This window comes from Athene noctua, chromosome 23 (genome assembly GCF_965140245.1).
Source record: "Athene noctua chromosome 23, bAthNoc1.hap1.1, whole genome shotgun sequence".
Taxonomy (NCBI): domain Eukaryota; kingdom Metazoa; phylum Chordata; class Aves; order Strigiformes; family Strigidae; genus Athene; species Athene noctua.
The window spans coordinates 8,331,879-8,356,106 of NC_134059.1; the positions used below are offsets into that span (position 1 = coordinate 8,331,879).

The 24,228-nt window shown below is 49.2% G+C and overlaps 1 protein-coding gene across 4 annotated transcripts; it reads left to right on the forward strand.

The window, feature by feature from the left end:
- Positions 1 to 523: 523 nt before the first annotated feature.
- On the forward strand, positions 524 to 23,818 carry CTTNBP2NL (CTTNBP2 N-terminal like). 4 transcript variants are annotated; one of them, XM_074925476.1, is made up of 5 exons: positions 524 to 738; positions 6,565 to 6,672; positions 16,839 to 17,069; positions 18,914 to 19,021; positions 19,822 to 23,818. In XM_074925476.1, exons 2-5 carry the CDS (start codon positions 6,574 to 6,576, stop codon positions 21,283 to 21,285), a joined length of 1,902 nt encoding a protein of 633 aa, XP_074781577.1. In that variant the 5' UTR covers positions 524 to 738; positions 6,565 to 6,573; the 3' UTR covers positions 21,286 to 23,818. The 4 variants fall into 4 exon arrangements, with proteins under 4 accessions (XP_074781577.1, XP_074781575.1, XP_074781576.1 ...); XM_074925474.1 differs by lacking the exon at positions 524 to 738 and adding an exon at positions 1,308 to 1,390; XM_074925475.1 differs by lacking the exon at positions 524 to 738 and adding an exon at positions 1,376 to 1,474.
- The last annotated feature ends 410 nt before the right edge of the window (positions 23,819 to 24,228 follow it).

Genomic DNA, 24,228 nt, shown 5'->3' on the forward strand with positions numbered 1-24,228 from the left:
TCCCCCGGGCTCTCAGAGACTGTTAGACCAGAGGCACTGCAAAAGTTCCAGTATTGATCAAAGCTGGGAACAGCGCTCAGACAGCCCCGTCTAGACAAAACCATCTTCCTCTGACTGTACCAGACAGGAGACTGTGACGGGCAGAGGCACTGTCACTCTGCAAAGTCCTGTCACTGTGCGACACCACTTTTCGCAGCCGAGTCAGGAATTTCCCCTTCAGAAGCGGCTGGTTCCAGGGCACACGTCCCCACGCGAGAGGGCAGGCCCTGTGCCGCCGCTCCCTGCGAGCCCAGCGCTCCGCTGCCGTCGGGCTCCCGACGGTGCCGACACCCGTTAAAAACGGCTGCCAGCTCTCCAGCGCCGAGCGCATCTCCTAGGAAGGCCGGAGACGGATCGATCTGACACATTCTCCACCGAAAGGGTTAGTTCTCGTTTCAGCTGCCACCCCGGCTTAGCAGAGTGCTGGGTAAGCAGCTCCGGCGGCAAAAGAACCTGCTGCCCTCAACAGTGTCAGCGCAGCGGCCCCGCTCCGGGGCACCCACGGGTGACAGACACCCCCTCCAGCAACAGCCTCCAACGTATGCTGGGCTCGTTGCTCAGCGGACGGCAGGTGAAGAAATCTAAACACGCGGAGCCTTCCCGGCACCTCCTGCCACCGCGGCCTCGCTCAGCGCCTGCCAAAGATCCCAGAGGAAAGCTGTGACAGAGGCGACGTGCCCGCGCCGATGGCCGGCCCAGGTGAGTCACGGAGCAGGGTGTTACCGTGCTCCGCCCTAAAGAACACACGGGGGTGAGAAAACACCCTTCGGCAAACCGTCAGGCTCGAGAGCCAGGCCGGGGCTGGGCCGCGGCACCGTGAGGGGGGCCCGGGGGTGCTGCGAGGGCGCCGTCAGGTGCCCCCCCAGGCCGGCCTGAGGCGGCGGCGGGGCTCGGCGGGGGCTGCCCCTCGCTGGGGGCTTACAGCCGCTCCCCGGGCTGGGCTGGGCTGGGCTGGGCTGGGCTGGGCTGGGCTGGGCTGGGCTGGGCTGGGCTGGGCTGGGCTGGGCTGGGCTGGGCCCGCCCGCGGCGGAAGTGACGCGCCAATCACGGCCGCCCGCTCGCTCCGCCGCCGCCGCCGCGAACAAAAGGAATTTTCAGCCCCCGGCCCCGCCCACCTCGCCCCGGTTCCGCCGTCTGATTGGTCGGCGCTGCCCCCGCCGGCCGGCCCACGCCCTCGCCACGCCTTTCCGGCGGCGGATTGGGCCGCGGGCGCGCCCGGCGGCGGCTCTGATTGGCGGCTGCGCCGTCCCTCAGCGGGCGGGCGCGAAGGGGCGGGGCGGCTGGATGGGCAGCGGAGCGGCGCGGTAGTGGCGGCGGCGGCGGCGGCGGCGGCGGCGGCGGCGCGGGCCAGGTCGGTGCGGCGGCGGGTGCCGGGTCCCGGTGCGGCGGCGGTCGGGCCCGGCCCGGCGCTGCCCCTGCGGACGGGCCGCGGCAGGTGCGGGGGGGTTGCGAGGGGCGGTGGCGGGGCCGAGCCGAGCCCTGGCGGGGGCGGCCGGGACCGGGGCGGGCGGCGGCTGCGGGGCGCGGAGCCCGGGGGGCGTTACCGGCACCTTTGGCGTCGCTGCCCCGGGCCGGGCCGGGCCTGGCGGGTGGGCGCTGCCGCCGGCCGGGAAGTCGGTCGGTGCCCCCGAGCCCAGCCCAGGACCCGCGGTCTTGGCCCCCGCGCGGGCTCCGGGCCGGGGTTTCCCTTTGTTCGCCGCGGTTGTACCGGCCCGTGGCGGCTCGGGAGCCACCGGCCGGGCCCGGCCGCTGCCACCCCCGTCCCGAGGCGGGCCGGGCGGCTCCCTCCATCCCGCCGCGCCCCCGCCTGCAGCGGGGACCGGGCGTTTCGCCCGTCCCCGAGCAGGGCCGTGCCCCCGCGGCTGGGGCAGGCAGGACCGGGGGGCAGGCGCGGGCGAGGCCGGGGTTTGGGTGTCCCCTGCCCGGGGCCGGGCCGGGCCCCGCTCCCCGGCTTCCCTCCGCCCCGCTCCCCGAGCCTGGAGGAGCAAGGTGATGCTTTTCATTTTTCAAGTTCCCGCACAGTGGTTGTTCAAGGACTTCAGCAGTAATTTGAATGTGAATTTTAGGTATTTGCTTCATCCAGAGTCGTACTGCGAGAAATAAATAGGGCGGGGAGGATTTTTTGGGGGAGATGTCCTTTCTCGCTTTTAGTTCTAAGACACAGAGGTGAAGGACTCACACACGGCTCATTCCAACCTAAATCTCTCGAGTTCTGATGCAATGCCGGGTAGCATTGTGGACGCACCATTATAAAGTGGATATTAGCTTTTTTATTATATAAACATATCATGTAATTATTTTAACAGCTCAAGCATCATGCTACACATGCAGCAGCATTTTAAAAAACTTGTCTATCAAGAGTTTTCAACCTAGTCATTTAGGTCCTCATATGAATATGATTACACGACTGCCTGTGCAAGCTCCTGGAAAATATCAGTTCCTCTTCAGGGACAGGAAAAAAAAAAAATGAAGCTGATTCAGGATTATAGACATAGAGGCATTGTTGCGTTGGCATAGCTGCAGCCACGGCTTTTGAAAGGAAATACCCTCCTTCAGAGGAAAAAAGGAACGACAAGCTGTGTTCTTCATGATATTTTTAAAAAAGTAGAAGAGTTTTGAGCCAAGTGCTTGCAGAGTATCTTGAAGCTTCCACTTGACAGCCGCCCCGGCTGGGGCTGGGCGCTCCGGCTGCTCTTTGGGCAGTGACCCAGCCCCTCGCCCAAGTCGGCGGGTGAAGTTCTCTTGCGCTGGCAGCGTTGGTTAACTTGCTTCGTGCTTGTGTGTGTGTGAGCCCCAGCGAAATCTCTAATAGTTTCATAATCATCGTAGCGTGATTCAGGGCGCGGAGGAGCTGCCACGCTCTAGAAGCTTATCTCTTTTGTTCCTGAAGTGGCACATGCCAAAGATAACTTACCCTGGTTTGTTAGCTTGTGTGGCTGTACGTACGCTTGAACTGGTCTTGGTGTTTATTTTCAGTTAAATACTGGGAAATAAGTTTCTAAAAGAAGAGTTTTATCTCTTTCAAGGGTAGGAGGGGGTCTGCTGAGGAGACTCGCTGATGGTCCATAGCGTAGCTAAAAGGAAGTTACCTTTAGGCAAGCAGTAAGTAATTATCTTTGTTTATGCTCTAACCTCTTGCTTATTGTCCAAAAATGGTGGTGTATCTCAGACTCGGGGAAAATATTTATACCATCAGACTAAATAATGAGGTCCTTGTGGTTTGCGATCTGTATGATTGGACTCGTCAGCGTGTTGCGCTGCATGTCAAGGGGTAACAGGCCCTGGGTATTTCTAGATCTTGTGTCTGATGCTGTGAAACTCTATCTCTTGGTTAAAGGTTTTGAAATAATGGGTCAGGTTCCCCAGCTGACGAGTACAGATCTGCTTGGCAGAATGGGACTGTTTGCAAGGGGGAGGACTGGGTAATTGAATAGGCTTGGTGTGATCTTTTATTAAAAAGTGGGACGAGGGAAGGCACGGGGACGTGTAACCAGAAAGCAGTCTGGGAAAGGTCAGCTCAGGAGCCGGTGACGCTGGAGGGCCGGGAAGGGATTCGGATTTGGTTAGGGGAGGAGGAGCTCAAATATGTGCTTATTAGCTCTTTGATTCAGAGATGCTTCTTGTTCTTGTAAAATAACAGCATAAAACGAATGGAACTTTTTTTCCATTTGTCAGCTCCGTGGTATCGAGTGGCCCTAAAAGGGAGCTCTCGGGGTTGTTACAGGTTCGGCAGAACAGGTATCTGCCAGGCGTGCTCTAATGCAGAGTTCCCTGTAAACCGGTGCAGAATACGAGCACAATGTAGAGGGGCTTTTTATTTTAGGGCAGTGACTTTATTTGTAGCATCTGCTCCCGGTCTGTCGCCTCAGCAGCGTGGGATAAGCGGTGCAAACAGAGCAGGTAAAGGTCTTCTCTAGCAGCAGGTTGCACCAAGGCAGCTGAGGCTGTACCACTTGGAGATCTTTAATGCTACCTGTTGTTGTATAAACGATTGCTGTGCAAACTGCCTCCCGCTCTTTATTTCTGTAAGTATTTTTACCTGTGTATTTTTAGGACTGGCTTGTTTATGTTATTAAGCTGATTAAAGGCTAGAGGCATGTTAAGAATAGCATGGCTTAGTTCTGTAACATTGTGAAGTACAAGTCATAATGGGTGTATTCAGAATATAGAATAGAAACGATTACTGCCCAGACTAATAGCTTCAAAATATCAAACTGCAGTTGGTAGCTGTCCTGGCTTTAAGAGTGTGCAGTTTGGTAGCTGATGGAGAGATGCAGCTGCATGTTTCCGTGTCATCTCTTTTTCAGAGAAAAGCCCAGACACGGTTACGTTGAGAGTCCATGTTCAGATTTTACGGTTCTGGAGTAACAGGGTTAGATGATATGCTCTGTTCTAAGATCTCAAAGAAAACTTCTCCTTTTTGGTTCTGGCTTATAATGCCACAAAGCTAATGTAACTTCATGGGTATCTGGCAAAAAAAAAGTTGTTGCTCTTTCCCATCGGTACTGATTCAGCCTTAGCACCTGTGAATTTAGTCTGAGCAAGGACTGAGATGGTCTTGAAATTAAGCCACACATCTCTTGAGAAGACGTTCAGATGTTCCAGATTTAAAACCTGCCCAGGGAAGTGATGCAGCTTGGACTTAAGTACCAACATAAGCATGGTAAATGTTAAAGGCTAAAACCAGGCCCCCTCTTTTCACACCCTCTGTGCCTATTTATTTATGTTTTAGCATCGATGTGCTGCTTCTGTTGCACTCTCTCCCGTTTTCTGTAAGATGAACAAGGTGTAAATCACACTCCTGCCCTGGGATCTCGGCTGGGCAGCTCCCCGTGGCAGCCCCCGCCAGCAGAGGCACCTGAAGCCGAGGGTCAGGTTCACGGCCTCGACAGCTCTCTGCAAGGGGCTGCCGCCCGATCTGAACAGTGACCGACCCTGGCCAGCGCTGCCCTGGCCGCTGAAACACCGTTTGAGTCGATGGAGTGAGTTTCCTAGGTCATGCTTTTGTGTCAAGTCTCAATCGGGGTTTTTTTTTGAAGTTATGACGGATACAAATGGGTTTTGCCAAACACTCCCCTCGTGAGTTCCTCTTGAGCGTGTGTTAGTGGACCTGCAGGAGGGAAGGTAAATGCGCTGCTGACCGATGGGTGTCCGGTTAAATGGGTTTTGGAAGAGCCACGCTACTCCAGACTGTCACGGTCGCTTCCAGTGCAGTTTCCTTGAGCCAGCGTAGGACCAGCCAGAAGAGTGTGAGAAATGTTGCTGCTTCACAGAATTTCGCGTAAGATGCTCTGTGGAGCAAGAACTCGACTGTGGGATGAGAAACTTGCCTGCGCAGCAGAGGGGCCACCAGGTAGATTTCCAATTCCTCTCGGTGTAGGAAGGCTACCTACTCCTCTCCGCAAGGAGAACTTTCTGTTCCCAGCAGCTGGAAAACTGCTTTGGCGTAAACAAGACAGAACTTGCATTTGTGCATAATTCTCCAAGGCACAGTTATGCAAATCAGTTGTAAAGCAGCAGTGACTTCAGAAAAATTCAGTTGGATGTTTTAGCTGGATAGACTTCTCTGGGAAAGGTTAAGTTAACCCTTTATCACTTGCCAGAGGAGTTTGACATCTGAGTAGCTGCTTCGTGCTGTTTCTGATTGATACAAGGCGTGGCGAGGGGTGGATGTGACTTGGGCTCAGAAGAGTGTTGTTGATTGTTGCACTAAGCACAAGGTTGTATCAGTGGGTATATTTGCACCAGAGACAAGGATTTAGTCTGTGAAATGATTTCCATTGTTAACAAAATAACGTATTCAAGAGGCTTATTAGTAGGCAAAGTCAAGTGTATCAGCAAAGATGCGGAGGGGGGGGAAAGCTTTTTGTGTGTGCAGTTCAGATGATGGATCTTCGTGCTTTTGCGGGTGGTAAAATTATATTTAATAAATGATGGTGATGCTGAAACAGTTTGAAAGAAGAGTAAATAAATGTGTGTTTTCTGTGGCATTGATTTTTGCAAAGTGGTCTGGGCCAGTTCCATCAGGGATGTGTAGTGGCCCAGGAGCCGTATCGTAGCCCGCAGCTCGACCTTGACCGTCGAGTTTGTGTGGGTGGCCCGCTCTGGGCTGCATTCACCCCAGCTTCAGCCTCCTTTCAGGGATGTCTGCAGCTGTCTGATCCAGATGTGTAATTTACAGTAGTATGGCTTTTAAATATCCATGGTTTTCCCTCTCCTGTTAACTTTGGCTACTTCTCGGTGAATATTATACTGTCGTGTTAGCCCGTACGTTCTGCCTGCACCATCTGGACGTGTGTGTGTTCATGACCCCTTGGGAAAAGGTGAAAAATGCATCTTCTACAGCTGCTCTTGGAAGCTGAAGAGAAAATGTTCACCTTGTGTATTGTCCCCGTTCCCCCCACGGCCATTTGCAGTCTAAAAAACTGGAAACAGAAAGTTAAATGGAGATTATATGTCATAGCTTAGAATACTGGTTTTAATGTACAAAGATTATACCCAGTAAACTGTGTTCCATTTTTTCAGGTTTTCAGGATGAATCTGGAAAAACTCAGCAAACCAGAGCTGCTGACGCTGTTTAGCATTCTTGAGGGAGAATTAGAAGCAAGAGATCTTGTCATAGAAGCCTTAAAGGTATGTTGTAAGTGCCTTGATAAGAGACAAAAATGACAACAGTACTACTGTAGGTTCTGCAAAGCTCTCGCATCCAAGGTGAAGTTCAGAGGCAAAGATTTATTACTGATTCAGAATCCCGTCTTAATATCAGCAGTATTAGAAAATAAATGGTGTATGTCATTCTGTGTTTGGGAATTAATTATTGAAAGCTGGCCGCAAGAAGCATTTCAGTGTTGAAATACAGACTTACGCATCTCCTTTCACCCTTTCTGATAAAGAACCAAGTGTTTCTGCTAGTGTGAGGAGTGTAGAAGCTCTGTCAGACTTCCTTTGTTGGTTTTGTTCTCCTTTAGTAAGGAGGGCTTCTTAGAGCAGAAATTCTTCTCGCCAGAAGGGATCACAGATAAGTCTTTGAGTGAGAATAACTACTTCACACTAAGAATAACTTCAGACTAAGAAAAAAGCGTCTGTGCCTTTGTACTGTCCTAAGCCAATCTAAGCTGGCGCTGCTGCTGAGAGCAGCAGATCTCTGTTCTCAGCTACTTCTTCTTTCCCTTTGCTGGCCCAAGCATTAGTGTAACCTTCCAGGGAGGTAGGTAACAGCTAAAACTGACCCATCAAAATAGTTTCAGCCCATGTCAGTGCAGCTGATGTCACGGCTGTGGGAGCTCTTGGGACGGGACGAGGCAGGGGTGGTGCTGGAGCCTGCAGGACCCCTCCTTGCAGGGGTAGCTCGTGCTGCAGAAAGAGTGGCTGGAGCGGTGTTGGTGTGTGGCGTTAGCTCTGTGCTTCTGCTCCCCTCGTTCAGCAGTGTGGGCTGTGGTACTCTGTGGTGCGTTAATGCTGAGCCGAGAAAATATTTTAAAAACGCGTAGTCCGTGTGTAATGCTGCTGCTTTTTGAAGGATGCTTAGCTGGCACTCTGCCTCAGGAAGGTGGGGAAAAAAAAATAGCAGTATTAATGATGGAAGGGTCAATTTTTGAAGAAATGGGTTGTGACAGGGTTGAATATTGAAGGCTTTTTCAAGCTGACCTGTCACTGCTCATAACGTTTAAACTTTCAGCTCTTTGAAAAGAGGAAGGGCAGCTTGCAGGGCCGAGAGCTGCAGGGACTTGGTTTTCCAGCAAAAGCTTCCGTAGCTTGGTTCCAAATACAAACACCTTTTGGGGTGGTGGAGGGAGATCCTCCTCCAAAACAGCAGGGATGTTTATGTGTTTACTGTTAATCATTTTTGCGTTTATACAGTCTTTTTATTTCGGAGGGGTATCGTTACCCTCTCAAAACCAGCGCGGGTGGAAGGCTTGGTTCCTCTCTTGGAACAGACTCACAAATTTCTCTGTCCTGGGATCAGTTTTCTAATTCTGTGTGGTCAGAATGTGTTACCAAAACAAGCATCACTTTAATACCGCAGTGTGAAATGCGTGTCATGGAGCGCAGCGAGACCGATGGGAAGGAATGCAGCAGCTCCGTTCCAAAGGGGTTTTATTGTGTACCTTCCATAGCGTAAAGCAATTACCTTTTCTGTTGAACTTCAACCTGCAGCTCCCTCTTGCGCGAGGAGTTTAATATAGTTGGAATGCCCTCTGACATAACTTGTCAAGTACTCGTAACTGAGAAGAAATCATACGGAATCGTGACCTCTTATGTAATGTCAAATACCAAGCCAATCAAAGGTTGGTGCTGTTTTCCCCTTCTTTTGCATGGGATACGCTGTAGTGTTTCACCTTCAGAATGTGCGGAAAGCTGAAGGTGGTAGGAAAAGGCAGTGAAAGCTTTGTCTCGGAGCTGGCTCTGCCTGCAGCCCTGCCTGGGAAGGTGAACCCCCTGCCACGCTGCCCGAGGGGGGCTCTCGCTCTGCAGCCGCGCTGCTGCTCGGCTCCGGGAGCTCCGGAACGCCGCGCCCGCAGCCCGGCTGCCAGGGCCTGCGCTGGCCTCTTGATACGTGGAAGGAAGAAAGTCTTGTAACTGCTTAAATCTGGTGGCTGGGCAGAGTTTCAGAAGCAGAAAATTCCCAGCTTTGTTTTGTCCATTTATTTGGAATATACAGCTAGAGAAATTCTGGCCTTACTGAGCTTTTAGTTTTGTTTATTGATAGTAGCCGTGGTAACAGCTCTACAGTGCTTCACGTGCTGAAATAATTTTATCGTGTGTGACTAATCAAAGGAAAACCCACCTTGCTAATGTGTTTACTCATGTTTTGTCACATACAAAAATGCTGCCCTGAAGAAAAAGCCTTCTACGACCGAATGAAGGATTGTAACTGGGGGGGCGTTCAGCCCGGCTCGCACGCCGGGGGCAGTCAGAGCTGAACCCTGCCCTGCGCGGGCTCCAGACGCCCGGGGCTGGGGGGCTCGGGGGTTCCACACACAAGAGAAACTGTCAGGCTGTGGGCTCATCGCGGGCTCTGTCCCTGTGCACAGCGTGTCCTCTGCAGTCAGATCCCTTTGGAGGTGTGATAGTTTTACATCAGGTGCACGTGTGTGTGTTGGAAAGAGGTGGAGTGGAACCTGACCTTTGATAGGGCATTGTGTGATCTTACCCAGTGCCACTGTTCTCCGGCAGCTCTGTTAGACACGTAGATGTCAGTGGTTAAAAATCGGGGGTTTATCTGCCTATTTCCTTCCCATATAGTAAGAAAAATGAATCTCCCTTCATGGGCTAATTTGACTTCTCATTCGGATTTAAATGCTTCTGAACGCTCTGGATGTTTGAGGCAGATCCTCAGTTACATTAGAGGAAAGAACAAGCACTCGCAGAGCAAGAGAACCTTAATTTGTAAACTTGTAATTTGATTATGGTACAGTCTGCAATAATTGATATTCCTGCATGCTTAGAGAAAAGCATTTAGCATCTGGCATTTAGCAGAGAGAATCTATGCGTGCAGATGACAAAGCCTAAAATAGTTTTCTTCTCCCTCATGATACCAGCCCACTTGTTGGTTGGCACCGGCCCTGTTTCTCGCTGTCGAACTCGAGTGGCTGAGCCTGGCTTTCCAGAGACCGCTGGCTTAGTTTCTCCTTTGCTTTCCTCCTTTCTCCCCCAGGTCTTCACCCGTTCTTCCTTGCCGTTCTCCCTGGGTATCTCAGTGCCCCCTGCCCGGGGCAGCATCCCTCTGCCTGCGGGGATGGAAGGTTTAACTCCTGGGGTTTATGTGTCCGGTGCTCAGATTCATGTTACAAAGAGCAGTTGTTAGGTCACCTCTAACTGATGCCTCTAGCTTATTGTGACTTGCTCTGGCTGGCTTCTGTCCTGCGCTGGTTTTGTTCTGCGGTTTACTTTTTTCCTTGTGTGTTGTTTTAAGTTGAGGGGTGGGTGTTTGTGGTGGGGACCATCATCTCTCCCTGTGCATCTGCGCTGGACCTGGTCTCGGCTTCTGACATCCATTTCAAATCGCAATGTTACTGCGGTTCAGACACAAGATCCGAGGATAAAGGATTCAGTGAGCAAACATACTGTATTCAAAATATTCTTTTGCAGTGTTTCAGTTTGCTTTCTCTATTTTAAAACCTCTTTGAAAAAAGCTGCGCTTTTTTTTGCCTGAAAGTAGCTTCCTGTCCACCACATAAATCTCAGCGTTCTCCTTGGAACAGACCTTAAGTCTCGCTTCTTATTGTGCTCCTTTTCCTGTAGTTATAATCATATTTAAATCATCCAAAAAACCAGATGCTGCCAGAGTTGCATAACACTAAGGGCTAGATTCTCAGTCCTCATTGCAATGTAGAAAGGATTGCTTGTGTGAGCCACAGGTTAGTCTTCTAAAATAGCACCATGACTGGAAACAATTCAATATTTAAATGGGTCTCTCTCGCTGTGTTAGAGCACTTCGTTCCCTGCCCCCTGTTCTTTAAATGAGAATTTTCCATACATTAGAAATGAAGTTCTGTTTACTTTTAGAAAACAGGAAACAGCTTTCTGGTTTATTCTTTTATGTTAATAAGGCCCTAGGCAATTCACACTGGAATAGAAACTATCTATTTTGTGCTAATGACTGGGAGCTGGTATTCATTGCTTTGCTTCTGAATTCAGTGATTCATTCTATAAAGCAGTATTAATGCATCGCAAAATTAAGCGTTCATTTGTCAGTGGATTTATAAATTAAGTTTACAGTGCAGTTTCAAAAGCTGAGTCTACCTCTTGTTTAAATAAAAAAAAAAAAAAAAATTCAGTAATATAAAACCTGACTGCAGATGCTAGTAAATCTTTCACAGATGGGGCAAAATGGGCTTTTGCATCACTTATAAAGCAACCTAGATCTAGCAGTGCTCCCATGGGCGCTGTCCTGCTGGAATGCAGACTTTGCTTACAGATTTTCTTGCAAGTTTGGGGATTATTTATTTATTTCTTGCTTGAAGCAGCACTGCTTGCCAGTATCTTTGGAAGGAACTGATTCCCTTCACCTTGTCAGTGCCCAGACAGGTGCTGAGCGAGGAGCGGAGAGGTGTGGGGATGGCTTCCGCGTGGGAGTAGCTCCGGCTCTGGATTTGGGCCGTGCGGGTGCTGTCAGGCTCCCCGTGTAAATGGTGAAGGGCAGCGTGTGAGCACGGTGCCATCCCCGGGCCACGAGCGTGCTGGAGCTGCGCGTGGCCACGCTCACGCTGGGGTTCGTATTATCTGCGCTACGGAGCAGAAGCTTCCACCGAAAGAAGTTGCAGTTTTGTGCTGCTTGACATTTCCTAAGAAAATGCCTTGTTTTTCAAAGCTGATAACAGGTCTGATGTGGGTAGCTCTCGTTTATCTGGTCTGTTCACATGGTATAATGAGGGCAATTAAGACAGCTACTGCATTTGAGCAATTTAATTTCGGTTGTGTGGCTCTCTGCTAGGGATCGCTTCAGAGCTGGAGCTGAAGTAAACCTCGGAATCCCACTCCAGCATTTTGACATTTATTTTTGTGCGGAGCAAGTGGTCCCCGCCCCCATTTCCCTTCTCCCTGTCAGTGATTCCTGTGACCTCAGCTTGTCTTTATTCCCAATACCTGCCTCTGGGGAGAGAAGCTAATAAGGAAGTTCAAGGCAGTGAGAAGCTATTTAAAGATTATACCACTCTCTGCAACATAAAGGAGGAACTTCTGTGCAAATTATTACTGGAGGAGTGCGTACACAGTAGCTACAGTTAATTAACAGTGTGTTTGTGTTGTGCCGAGGGTTAAAACTGAAACTCTAAAATTACAGACAAGAGTAATCCTCTAGTGTCCAAAAAATACTTGAAACGAGACTTGGAAATTCCCCTTTTGATGTTCCAGTAAAACAAGTTGCCAAAGATTATTGAAGGCAGAGAGAAAATGCTGTCACATAACCAAGGTTTCAGTAAAAGGAAATCTTCAGTAAAGAAATCTAAAAAAAAAAAAAATTACACAAATAGGTTATGAGAAACATCCATCCCAAACCAGTCTAGAAATCCCAGGAGGAAACAGTAGCTTTTCCCTAACGAAGCGAAGCCATTGCTTCGCCTGCCTGCACAGGAAACATTTCTTCAGTGGTGTCAGATATTCCTTCTGCTCCATAAAATCAGAATTATCCCTTTTCAAGTGGACTAGCAGTGGCCAGTTACCCTCTCTTGAGCTAAAAGCCAGCCAGTTTAAAATGGTCCCTTCTCTGCATAGGTCTTAATTCTCCTGATTGCCGGGAGTTTTCTGTTTGAGGATAGTTACCGTGCATAGTTGCTTCCGTTTTTTAAGAGCAGCCCAAGCTTAAATGTTATCTTTTTTCCTGTTGGGGGAGGGCAATTTAATAGTCTTCAAAACTGCCAGATAGTCCATTTAGTTGCTCTTGGAATTTGGATGGTTTCGTAGGAAATTTGTCAATCTGTGTATTTGAAGTGATACAGGTGGAGGTGCTAAATTAGAAGGTCTTCTAATTGCAGCAGATTGAATCTTCTTTCAAAGCACAATTGATGTCATCTCTGCTTTTCCAGATTAAATTTTCCACTCCTGTTACCAATGCATTTTTGGTAACCTTATTTCCTTGTTGTTGAACGTTGATTTCCTGTGGGTTTATGTGTTTTTGTAGGTTGATAGTGGGATCTGAGCTCTAAGTTGATTTTTCCACTTCGGGCTCACTAATAGAATATTTCTCTTCCATCATCAAGTTGCTTCTCTTTTGAAAGTTGAACAAAAACTATTTAAGACTGAATTTCAGTTCAAAAATCAAAACTGCCGGAGGTGTTTATATGTGACCTTCAGTGATAGCAGAACTTGAGCTGAAGAGTTGCCTTGGCGAGGAGCACAAGCCGTCGGAGAAGTCACTCATGTACGTGACAGTTCCCTGTAAAACGTCCTGTGTAGATCAGGGCACGGTGACTTCGTTTTAGAAGAGCTGTCCCCATTATTTTCGCAGCAGAGGCGGCTGCTCGGTGGGACCCGGAGCACAGAGGTGTCACGGGCAGCAGACTGATAAATCCCTTATTTGCGTTTCTGAGTGCGTGGTGGCCCAAACGCCAAAGCACTGGCTTTGTTTTTGTAAACTAAATGTGGTCAGTGTAGGATGACCTGTTTCAGACTTTTCCTAGTCTAGACAATTTTAATTAAATGTTTATGCTCTGCTGGCTACTAAAGAAGAGCCGGACTTCAGAAAGCTATTAAACGTTCTAATAGTCTCATCTGTTTGTCATGTTGCTTCAAAAAAATCCTTAATTGCTCAAAGTAGCAAGGAAGAACTTCTTGTTCTTTCCCAGACAGGAAACAAACCGCCGCGCTGAATCCAGCAGGAGTTCAGAGCGCGGCGCTGCGGGGAGCAGCGGGACCTGGCTTTTGTTACACCTTCACTATTGCACAAAACGGGAGGTGATAGGTAGTGGGTGTGACCTTAATCCCAGTTCTTTAAGCTTTTATTAGACAGACCTTGCCCAGGAGTAAACTCTCCACACGTCCTCGCTTTGCTTACGCTGTTCATGTGCCGGTGCCCCTCCGAAGGGTTTCTCCCACATTTCTGCGGCTGTAGAGGGACCGGCACCGCGGTCGGCTGGGTCTAAGGGGAGAGCAGCTCATCTGTTGGAGCACTTAGGCCAGCTGGGGGAATATCTCTGGTTTTATTTACAGAGTTTTTAATGTTTGAGTCACCTAGAAATTCCCAGCATACTTATAATACGGTTTGGTTGAGTCATTTTTAGAGATTCTTCAGAATAACTGAAGATTTCCTGCCCCTCAAAAAAACCCAAAAGCCTGTAGTTCTTCCTGTGATTCATTAAACCAGGGGTGGCTCATTATCCAGGACTGCCCTCCCATTTCCAGGGCTGATCTTTTCCTTCCTCTTTTTTTTTTTTTTTTTTTTATTATGTAAAGCTAGAACAATATCTTCAGCTCTGATCAAAGGTATCCACTGGTTCCTGGTGGCTATTACTGATAAAGAGGGAGGGGTGAGCTGTTTCTCTGTATTTGTTTACTGCAAGGGTTAAAATACCACTCCAAACCAGTAACCAGTGGGATAAATGTCCCTAATTGGGTTTGGTCATGGAGGAGACAGGGAAGGAAAAGTGTTTTGGTGTGGGGTTTTTTTATGCCTCTTGTCAAGGTAATGCCTACTCTTCTCCCTTTGAGAACAGAGATTGACCTTTTTTTTTTTTTTTTCCCTATGCTAATCACACGATTGCATCTTAGAATATAGGCAGGGCCAGCAAATCTCATCAGCTGTTTGAGTAAAGCAAAGCTTTATTGTGTATCCGAGCCCTCTGCCCTGCACAGCTCGGTTACGGCTGTTTCGGCGGATCTGTGCTGAGCCGTGTGTGGGCTGGTGTCGAGAGCTCTCGTACACTTGGGGGAAGTGTTTGCATTTTTGATGCAGTTTACTGGGACATCAGAAAACGGCCGTTCCGGTAAATACGGGCTTCTAAGTTGCCTTTTCATGTTCGTGAGACTCAGTCTTGCCTATCTGAAAGATGTCCTCGAGCAATCTCCTGAGCAGCCGTTGGCCGCCGCCAGTTGCCGCGCGGGTTGGCCGAAGGGCTCCTGAAGAACCCCCCGGGGGGGCGGCACCGTTCCGCTCTGTGTTCAGGGCAGGGCTTGTCTCCCCCCGCCACAGCCCAGGGCCAGCCCGCGGATCAGCGACGCCTGGGCTTTGTGCAGCTGGTGCTGAGAGCCCTTCGCCAGCCCCGAAAAGCTGCTGGGCTCGAGGGGGTGCCCAGGGCTCGAGGGGGTGCCCAGGCTGCCGCAGTCCCCCCAGTGACACGCGGGCAGCGTTGGTTGGGAGCCGCCTCGTGAGGCAGAAGCACCTCACGTGTGTGCTGAGAGTGAGCCAGTGTCACCTCCCCTCTGTGGGTCACGGGTGCTTCGCTGGTTAGCCGTGAGAAAGCACCTCCAGATTAAACTCTTTAAGGTGATCACGCGCTGGGGAAGAAGAATGCGGTTAAAGGTACCGGGGCTCCTGCATTGCGAGGAGGCTGGTGCAGAGGAGAGCCCCCCTTTCCCCTGCAGCCTCCACAGAACAGACCGAATCATTTGTACGCTCTAGAAATGTAAAAGGACGACTTATCTCGCAAGGACCGGTTGCCGTGACTATGATGAATCAAGAAGAATCGGATTTACCCCTCGGATTCGGGCGCTGTTCTCTCCCGGCAGGGTGCATCAACTCTGCTGTGCGCGGGGCTGTGCCGTCAGTGATACGCGCTGGAACGAAGCCCCGTCACGGGTCTCCACAAACACGTGGCATTAGCCCGTAGCTGTTTCAGTTGACATCAATTATTAGATTTCCTGGAGCCAGATAGATCAGCTCTGAGGGCTCTTTGGAGTCTAGGTCTGTTTTCCCTCTTCCATCCCTGTTGCGTGGATGTCAGTTTTCATAAGGCTTCTTATCGTGGTGGTAAACATGTAGATGATATTTCAGTATCTGTGTGTTTATGAAATTTTGGGTTGTGTTTTAGAACTTCCCAGTAGTCAGTCAGTAGGATAAGCCTGTTGGTATCCTAACAAACAGATTTCCAGCTGGAATGGCTGATTCTAAACATTGTAAATGTAAACCCTTGTCTGTGTGACTCTCCTTCGTTCTTACACGTCACCAAAAGAAACCTAATCATTCCTATCTTGCTTCTTGAGAAACTAAACTCTGTTTAGTCTGGATGAGACTATTAAGGATTTTATTAACAATTCACAAATTTATAAGCTGTTTGTTGTGAGAATAAAACTCTTTAATTGCCCAACATTAAATTCTTTGATGGTGACATAATCAAGGGCGACTGCACAACTGCTCTTCCATCAGTACAACAGTAAATGATTAAATGAGGGAGAATTGATATTTACCTTCTTTCACACAGTTGTGGAATGTAAGTCACGGGCATAGCTAGCAGGTAGCTGTGGCGTGAGGATGTCAGCAGACGGGATGTGTTCTGGAGAGGCTCTGTTTTGAAGCAAGGCTTCCCTTTGCTTCTAGTTTGCTTGGGACCAACTGGTTAAAAGACACTGTTCAGCTGGAGGGACAGCGAGAAATTAATTGAGCGCATCCTTCGTACACCCTCCCACACGCTTATGTCAGACTGCCCGTGAAGAGGATGCATTTGCTTGTGCCTCAGGAAGGGGTTTTTTGCCAATTTTTTCAAGACTGGAGTATCTTACCTGGAGAGCAGGTGGCTTCTAGGAGCAGTTCAGCCTGTGAGAGCTGGGCCCACTTGTGTATATTTGACCCTTCTCAATTTCTGCTGTCTTTATTAGTGGGGGAACATCAACTTTTGCCCATTTTAAATGTGTTAATGAGTGTTTTTATTAGCTTGGAGCCTGGCTGAAACTTTAACTGTTAACAGTTTAAAAATCCCTTCTGATCTCAGAGGGATGATTGTCCTCACCATACACTTCACTTTCGGCAGTCTGACCTTGCTTGATCCGAGTCTCCGTTAGAGGAGCAGCCTGTGCACTTAGAGTGTGGAAAACGTGGTCTTTGTCCCCTTGGTATGGGCCTGATCAGAAATGGCAACGTCCAGGTGGGCTTTGGAGGACACGTGTGGCATGGACTGCGGTGCCGTTCAGCAGTAGATCACTTGGCAGATTTGCCTTATGAGTTACTCTTGTTCTTGCCTCTTAACGAATGACACGCTTGTGGTTTTTCTGTCTGAATATTCTTATTCTTACAGCAGATAACAGGAGATGAATTAAGATCTCTTTAAGTGGAAAACTGTGGAAGAGGAATATCAACTACAAAGTATTACTTTCGCTAGTTTTCTGGTTTAAGTATATTGAAATGCAAATTTGCTTTTGTATTGCAGGCCCAGCATAGAGACACGTTCATTGAAGAACGCTATGGGAAGTACAACATCAGTGATCCACTCATGGCTTTGCAGAGAGATTTTGAGACCCTGAAAGAGGGAAATCATGGTGAAAAGCAGCCAGTATGCTCCAATCCCCTCTCTATTTTGAAAGTAGTGATGAAACATTGCAAGAATATGCAGGAAAGAATGTTATCCCAGCTAGCAGCTGCGGAAAGCAGGCACAGAAAGGTAGGTTTTCCTTCAAATAAGATGTGCAGAATATTTGCATTTTTATAATGTTAGCTTCAGTAAAAACACTTAAACGCCTTGAGTTCTGGTAACTGAAAGGGCTTTTGCATTTATTATTCTTCACATAGAGCTTTAACGTACATTGACGGCAGTGAAGTGCTCGGTGTACCGTGGTGTACCAGGGGGGCGTAAAGCTCCACACAACTCTGAGAGCAGGACTCCACTGAACCCTGTTCTGGGAGTCTTGCTACAACATACTCTCTTTATGTAAATAGTTCACTGCTACAAAAAACGTGTTTACATGTTTGTTTTATCCTGCAGTAAATTTAAACAAGTCAAAATTATTCAAGTATTTGTCCCTGCTGTGTAGTCAGGGGAGAGCATCGTTTCCCGAGAGCACGTCACTGAAGTCTGGGAGAAGCTCTCTGGGGTGTCCCTGCAGTCACCTGCCTCTCCACACACTATCTTAACCTCTTCACATACTACTTTTCCATCTTAAAAAAAATAGCTGTGATTTCTGCTTTCACTTGTGTCTGTGGCAGACTGTGAGGTGGTGCCGTTACCCTGGGGTCTAGAAGCTGTCTCTTACATGTCAGATCTAGGTGTACTTTTGGCTAGGGCCTGGCCCGGGCCAGTACCGCCCTGTATTTTTTTCAGGTATGTCACTCTTGCTTTGATTAAAACTTACTAAATCGTGTACAAAGATCTCAAATACAAGTAGTCACGTTCTGTTTCCAATCCAAAGGTTCAAAGTTGAACTCTCTGTTTCATTGCTCATCAGCATGTGGGTTAAAGTTTATTTTCCTATGATCTGTTTTGATGGGGTTAAGACAGAGCAAGTTCCTCTTGGTCTGTGAATAATCTGAAGCATTTCTGTTGCAGAAACCTTACTATGGCATAAGTAACCAGCCAGCTTGATTTTTACATCACGGACACTACGCTTAGGGTGGGCAGCTGGAGGTGTCTTCAGCTTTTGGTTTGTCCTCTTAAGTGGCTGGAAGCAGCAGCAGGGCTGTTTCACTTTTCAGCCAAGTGTCTGGCTAAATCATGCTATTAAAATCAGACTTTTTTTTTTTTTTTTTCCCTCCTTCTACCCTTCCTGTGTCCTTCCGTAAAAAGGTTCCTAGTGTACTTAAAGATATTTGAGCATTGTTTGGAAGCTTAAGTTTCAGGAAGACTGAGGAGCTGCTACATTCATGGTGAGCGTGTGTTGGTGGTGAGGTAGAGCAGAGTCTCTTGGGAAGTTTGTATTCTGGCTTTTCTGTTGAGTGAATAGAATTTCAATTATTCGTGTAATTCAGTGTTAAAGCTGAAGGAGCTCCTTAACTGGGTCCTTATGGCAAGCAGTTTCATTTCAAGAGCTCATCTTGTTCTTAAGTGGAAGAACAAATTAATGTTCTTTAAAATAAACTTGGCACTGCGATCCTCAAATCCCCTGCAAGGAACCGGGGTGCGAGTTACCACCAAAAGCCTCTTGTTGGGGCTCAGTGCCCCTCTGCTCCCAGCAGGGTTTGGATGAATGCTCCTGCCAGGGGACGCTGGGGAGGGCACCCAGCACCAGGGCGGGGTGACGTGGGCCGCTCCAGGCCGTTCGGCGGGCAGGAGAGGAGCACGAGGCGCCGCCGCTTCAGAACAATCCGCAGATACGCGCGGCGTGAGGTTTCCCCGGCTTCTGCCACAGGCTGACCCGCCTCTACCAGAGCGTAACGTGGTGTCCTGGCTCGGGCAAAAGCTGCTTCTAATGATTTTTTTGAGTTGCGTTTGGATGTCTGAGGCGCAGGGGGCTGCTCGCCCGAAGGCGCTGGTCCGTGCCCGTGGCTCAGTGGCCGCTCTCTGCCTGGCAGGTGATTCTGGACCTGGAGGAGGAGCGGCAGCGGCACGCCCAGGACACGGCCGAGGGGGATGATGTCACCTACATGCTGGAGAAGGAGCGGGAGCGCCTCACCCAGCAGGTACGCGCTGGCGGTTCCCAGCCCACGGAAACCCGGGCTCCTGGGCGGTGAACGCGGCTCTGATGTCTGACTGCACCTTCGTGCTGAAGGATTAGCAGGGACCTCCCTCCTCTGGAAGGTGCTCCGAGCCTTTAGCGTTTTGATAGGAAAAACAAGCTGAATTTTTCGGGGTGTTTTGGTAGCTGAGCGGTGCTAAAAGCTATTAATAGGCAATGAAATGCTTTGAAATCTTGCTTCAGCCTGAAATCTGAGAAGTTCTCAAGATCAGGGCTGCACTTACAAATGATAGGGCTCTCTAGCACTCAAAATTCAGAGTAAGTCATGAAAGATCTCCCAGGGGGGTTATTCAGAGACGATAATAAATATTTAAGCTACTATTTTGTTACTCAAGCGCTGTAGACTTTTATTAAACATACATAACACATCAGCATTTTAAAGCCTAAATGCCTTTAAAAGGCAAACGAACAAAGTAGTAAATGAGGTGGAAGGAAGCTTTGCTCCAGATCGCTTGTTCAGTCAGTGCATGCCAGACTGGCTGTATATCTCACTAAAGGTCAATTGAATTTCATACATGGTAAAACTACTAGTAAGTAATAATTCTTAATACGTGCAACCCGAGTCACACAAGACTGTCTTGCAGCTACCTGGGGCAAGAACCTCTTTCTCAGCCATTGCCATCTTTTACTGGGGAATTTCTCCAAGATACCCAGTAACCCAGCTCCCTCTTGGGGCACTGTACTTAATTTACTTTCAGGAGGTTTTGCACTTCCCTTAGAGTCCTTTTTGTTCTTACCTTCCAGTTGGAGTTTGAAAAATCCCAAGTGAAAAAGTTTGAAAAAGAACAGAAGAAGCTCTCAAGCCAGTTGGAGGAGGAGAGGGCACGCCACAAGCAACTGTCTTCCATGCTTGTAGTGGAGTGCAAGAAAGCCACTGCCAAAGCAGCTGAAGAGGGACAGAAGACGGCAGAACTGAGCTTGAAATTGGAAAAAGAGAAGAGTAAGGTGAGTAAACTGGAAGAGGAGCTGGCGTCCAAGAGGAAGCGGGGTTTGCAGATGGAAGCGCAAGTGGAAAAGCAACTCTCGGAGTTTGACATTGAAAGGGAGCAGCTGAAAGCCAAGCTGAACAGAGAAGAAAACCGTACAAAAGCACTCAAAGAAGAGGTGGAATGTCTGAAGAAGGCCCTGAAAGAGCTGGAGGCTTCTTGCCAGGAGCACAGTCCCACGGAGCCGTCGCAGCCCAGCCCCTCGGTGGTGTCCAGAGCTGTTGGAACGGAGGGTCCCGCGGTGAAGTCTGCCTCTTGCCAGACGGAGAGTCCGCAGGCAGAGCGAGCGGGCCCCGGCAAAGCGCCGCACGCCGCGTGTCCCAGCCCTGCTCAGCCCTACGCAAAATCCAACGGTCACTGCGAGGCAGACGTGCAGGCGGGGGCTGAGCTGCTGCAGGCGAACGCCGCAGAGAGCCCGCTTCAGAAGGAGAAACCTGCTGGTGCAGCCTCAGAAACTGCCGTGGAGAACGGGAGCTCTCCTGTAAGAACAGAGTCACCGGTGCATCTGATGTCCCAGATCCCTTCCAGCGGGGCCTCCCTGTCTCCCAGCAGCACAGCTGCCTCCTCCCTAACGCCTTCTCCCTGCTCCTCACCAGTTCTGACGAAACGCTTAGTGGGAGCGTCAGCGAGCAGCCCCGGTTACCAGTCATCCTACCAGGTGGGGATCAATCAGCGCTTCCATGCAGCTCGGCACAAGTTTCAGTCCCAAGCTGAACAGGACCATCAGTCGAGTGGTCTGCAGAGTCCACCCTCCCGGGATCTGTCTCCTACTCTAGCAGATAACTCTGCCGCCAAGCAGCTGGCCCGCAATACCGTCACTCAGGTCCTCTCCAGATTTACCAGCCAGCAGGGACCCATTAAACCCGTCTCCCCCAACAGCTCACCTTTTGGCACGGACTATCGAAATCTGGCAAATGCCGTGAGCCCCAAAAACGAATCCGGTCACTCTCCAAGCCCTGGCAAGGTTTCCAGTCCCCTGAGCCCGCTGTCTCCTGGAATTAAGTCACCAACCATTCCTAGAGCAGAAAGAGGGAACCCTCCACCCATTCCCCCAAAGAAACCCGGCCTCGCTCAGTCACCTGCTGCTCCTGCTCCACTAAGCAAAGCCTCCTCCCAGGCGTCCCCGCCGGGCGCCCCCACGGACGTGGCAGGTAGCTGCTCTAACAACACTGTGGTGTCCAACGGCAAAGACCTGGAGATTCTCCTGCCAACCAGCAGCTAGTCTCCAGGAAATGTGAATGTGACATTCCACGGCTTAGCATCCTAGAGCTAAGACACTGTTTTTCCACTCCATGTTATTTATTTCCATAGTAGCAGATTCTGTCTGTATAAAGCATTTAGTATATTTTTTTTTTCTTTTTTGATAGCTAGGAAAATATTTTTGTTTATGAAGAAACCTTAACTACAGCTATACAGTAGCCTCAAAATGTCTCACGGCAGCGGTCAGATCGTTAGAGATAACAAGAACCCTAATCATGTGATGGGACCTAACTGTCAAACTCTAATGGGACTGAAATGCTACTTTTAAATTATGCAGAAATAACTATTGCAGACTTTTCACTCCAGATACGAACATTTTATAAAAAGTGCCTGAACTAAGCCTGCAATATGAATGTGATCCTCTGAAAAAGGTGAGGAGAGGGACCATCTAGGTGGAGAAACAAATTCTTCTGTGAGTCCTGAATGTCGAAACCACACTGGTTTTAATTCTTTGCATTTGCTACGATGAGTTAGCGAATGTGCTACAAATTCTGTAGGGTGACCACTGGACTGTCGCAGCCAGCCACGCTTTGTCCTCCAGGACGTAGCTCCCAGCTATTTGAGGAAGCACACATCAGTTTCTTGGGGTAAAATTTAGCCGTAATACAATCCAGATTACTTTTCTCTCAGTATTCGTTGTCCATGTAGTTCTTTTTTGCTTTCCTGTCACACATTCTGTGGAGATGCCTGTGTGCTTTAAATGGCTAAACTCTGCTTTCTGGTGTGTCACCTTGAATTTTCAAGCTCTTTAAGCATTCTACTGTTGTGTGTAGAACTTCTGAGAAAAGGCTTTTGCTATTACTTGACAAAGATCTCGCTATTACTTGAAAAAAAATCACTAGTCCACATGATACAGGTTTTTTGCAGCAGTAACATGGGATCTTCTACTATAAACAGAAGCAATAATTTTGTTCCTCATCTCTGTCAGTTGTGTCTGGCTGACCTGGACTTAACCCATGAGTTAGCTGTGGGATCTTGCTGGCTTTCCTTGGCTGCAAACCGTTACTGCTGTGTAACTGAATACGTGTAGATGTGTAAGTAGTTTTACACACACGTACTAAATACGCAGCGTATTAGGAAAATCTTTATTCTTGATGTTCCGCCTAATATGAAGAAAATGTGGGAATTCATTGAGATTAAAAAATCATTTAGTGAGGAACCGCCTCAGTTTGAGGCAATCGTGTGTGTGAAAAATTACTTGGGCCGAGGAGGGGAGAAGCAGCCGATTGCTGTGCCGAGGTCCTGGCCGCAGCCGTGCCGGTGTGCTGCCCGGGCTCGGCCGTCCCGAGTCACTGCGCTGAGGAGGGCAGGGCACACGCTCCGCAGGTCGTGGCAGAGGCCGAGGGCACAACCCTGAGTTAATTACCTCAGGTGGGGTATGTGAACTGGTCCTAAATTTAGCAACTGGACTTGCTGCGGGTGTCAGTGCTCAGCGCTCCCCTGGTGTCCTGGTTACGCAGAGCGCAGGTCCCCGCTGCCACCGCTCCTCTCTCATTTGTCACTGTTTAATTAGACAGAATCCATCCACCTTCACTGCAGGGCCCCTGCGGCAGCGGGGGGAGGCACTGCTGGCCGTGACCCGTCGCTCCCTCGGGCTCTGAGCCGGGTTCCGCAGGACGTCAGAGCTCGGGGGCTGCCCTGACGCGGCCGTTGTGCAGCTCCCGGCCTCGAGACTAGAGCAAGGGGGTTCTGCAGACCCTCGGTAGCTTTAAATGATGCCGTTACCGGTGTTGTCCCTAGTCCGGTGCAACGGGAGACAACGCCTAGTCCAGAACAGCAGGGAGACAGAGGCAGCCTGGAGATAAATGGGCAGTGACTCTTGTGGAAGCACATTTACTACTTTTTTAACTTTTTAAGTATCCACAGCAGGTTTTTCCTCTTGATGAGAGTAATTGCAGAGACTGATGGGCAGATGGATTTTGGCCCAGGTATCACTTCAGATTCAAAAGTGAGGCTTTTGTATACACTGCTTTAACGTGTTTCTTTGCTTTTACATTAATCTAAGTGGTATTATCCCCTTTCTTTATCGATAGCTCTAGAGAGAGAGAGGTAACTATGATGAAGTCTATTAGGAAATGCACTGAGTACTGTTTCTTCTAAAATATAATACGGGAAGGGGGTATGCAAAAGAATGTATTTTTGCTAGTAGCCTATCTTCTGAGAGAAACTAAGCACATTAAAGTGGATCCAACTAATTCAGTAAGACATTTAGAGTTAGTATTTAACTGTTGATGTAGATTCTGTGTGGAAGCAACTAAATATTTCTTCTATAACTCACATCTGTTCCAAGCAGACATTGTTGCAGAGTGTGTCACTGGCTAATGGAGTATAATGAAGTGCAAAATGTATACACTAGTATTAATTCATTAACACTTGTAAATTTGTAAAGCCAAACGTACCAAGCTGAAGTCTTTAATCATTTTTATAGCTGATGGCATTAAACATGTTAAACATTCATATTATCAATAAAGGATTTTATTTTTAAGATGTGCAAATTGCTTAAGGAAATGTTTGCAGACCGTGTGGAGCCAGGCTGCCGCGCGGGGGGGAGCGGTCGGGGCGCTGGGCCTCTCTTCCCGGGGAAGCAGAGGTTGCCCGTGCCCGAGGGAAGCGGATTCTCGGGGCGCGGAGCTGAGGGGCTCTCGGGGTGGGCCCGAGCACTCGCCCCTCTTCCCCCTCGGGGCTGGTGCTGGCCCGCGGGCTCCCCGTGCCGGCAGCGAGCGGCCGGACGCGGCACGGCGGGCGCCCGACGCCTCTGGCTCTGAGGCGAGCTGAAGTAAAACCAGTTTTCCCAGGGTACCTTTGCCACAGCGTTTTGTTATTGAACTGACCAAGGGTATCATGCTACTAAACACTCAGAGGTTTGGGGGGGGAAGTAGGTCGATTTTTTTTTCAAGCAGGGCGC

Excerpts from the sequence above, each read along its gene's own strand:
- CTTNBP2NL (XM_074925476.1), top strand. The coding sequence starts at position 6,574 with ATGAATCTGGAAAAACTCAGCAAACCAGAGCTGCTGACGCTGTTTAGC. Across the intron at positions 17,070-18,913 it reads CGGAAAGCAGGCACAGAAAG|GTGATTCTGGACCTGGAGGA; the intron begins GTAGGTTTTCCT and ends TCTGCCTGGCAG. Across the intron at positions 19,022-19,821 it reads GGGAGCGCCTCACCCAGCAG|TTGGAGTTTGAAAAATCCCA; the intron begins GTACGCGCTGGC and ends CTTACCTTCCAG.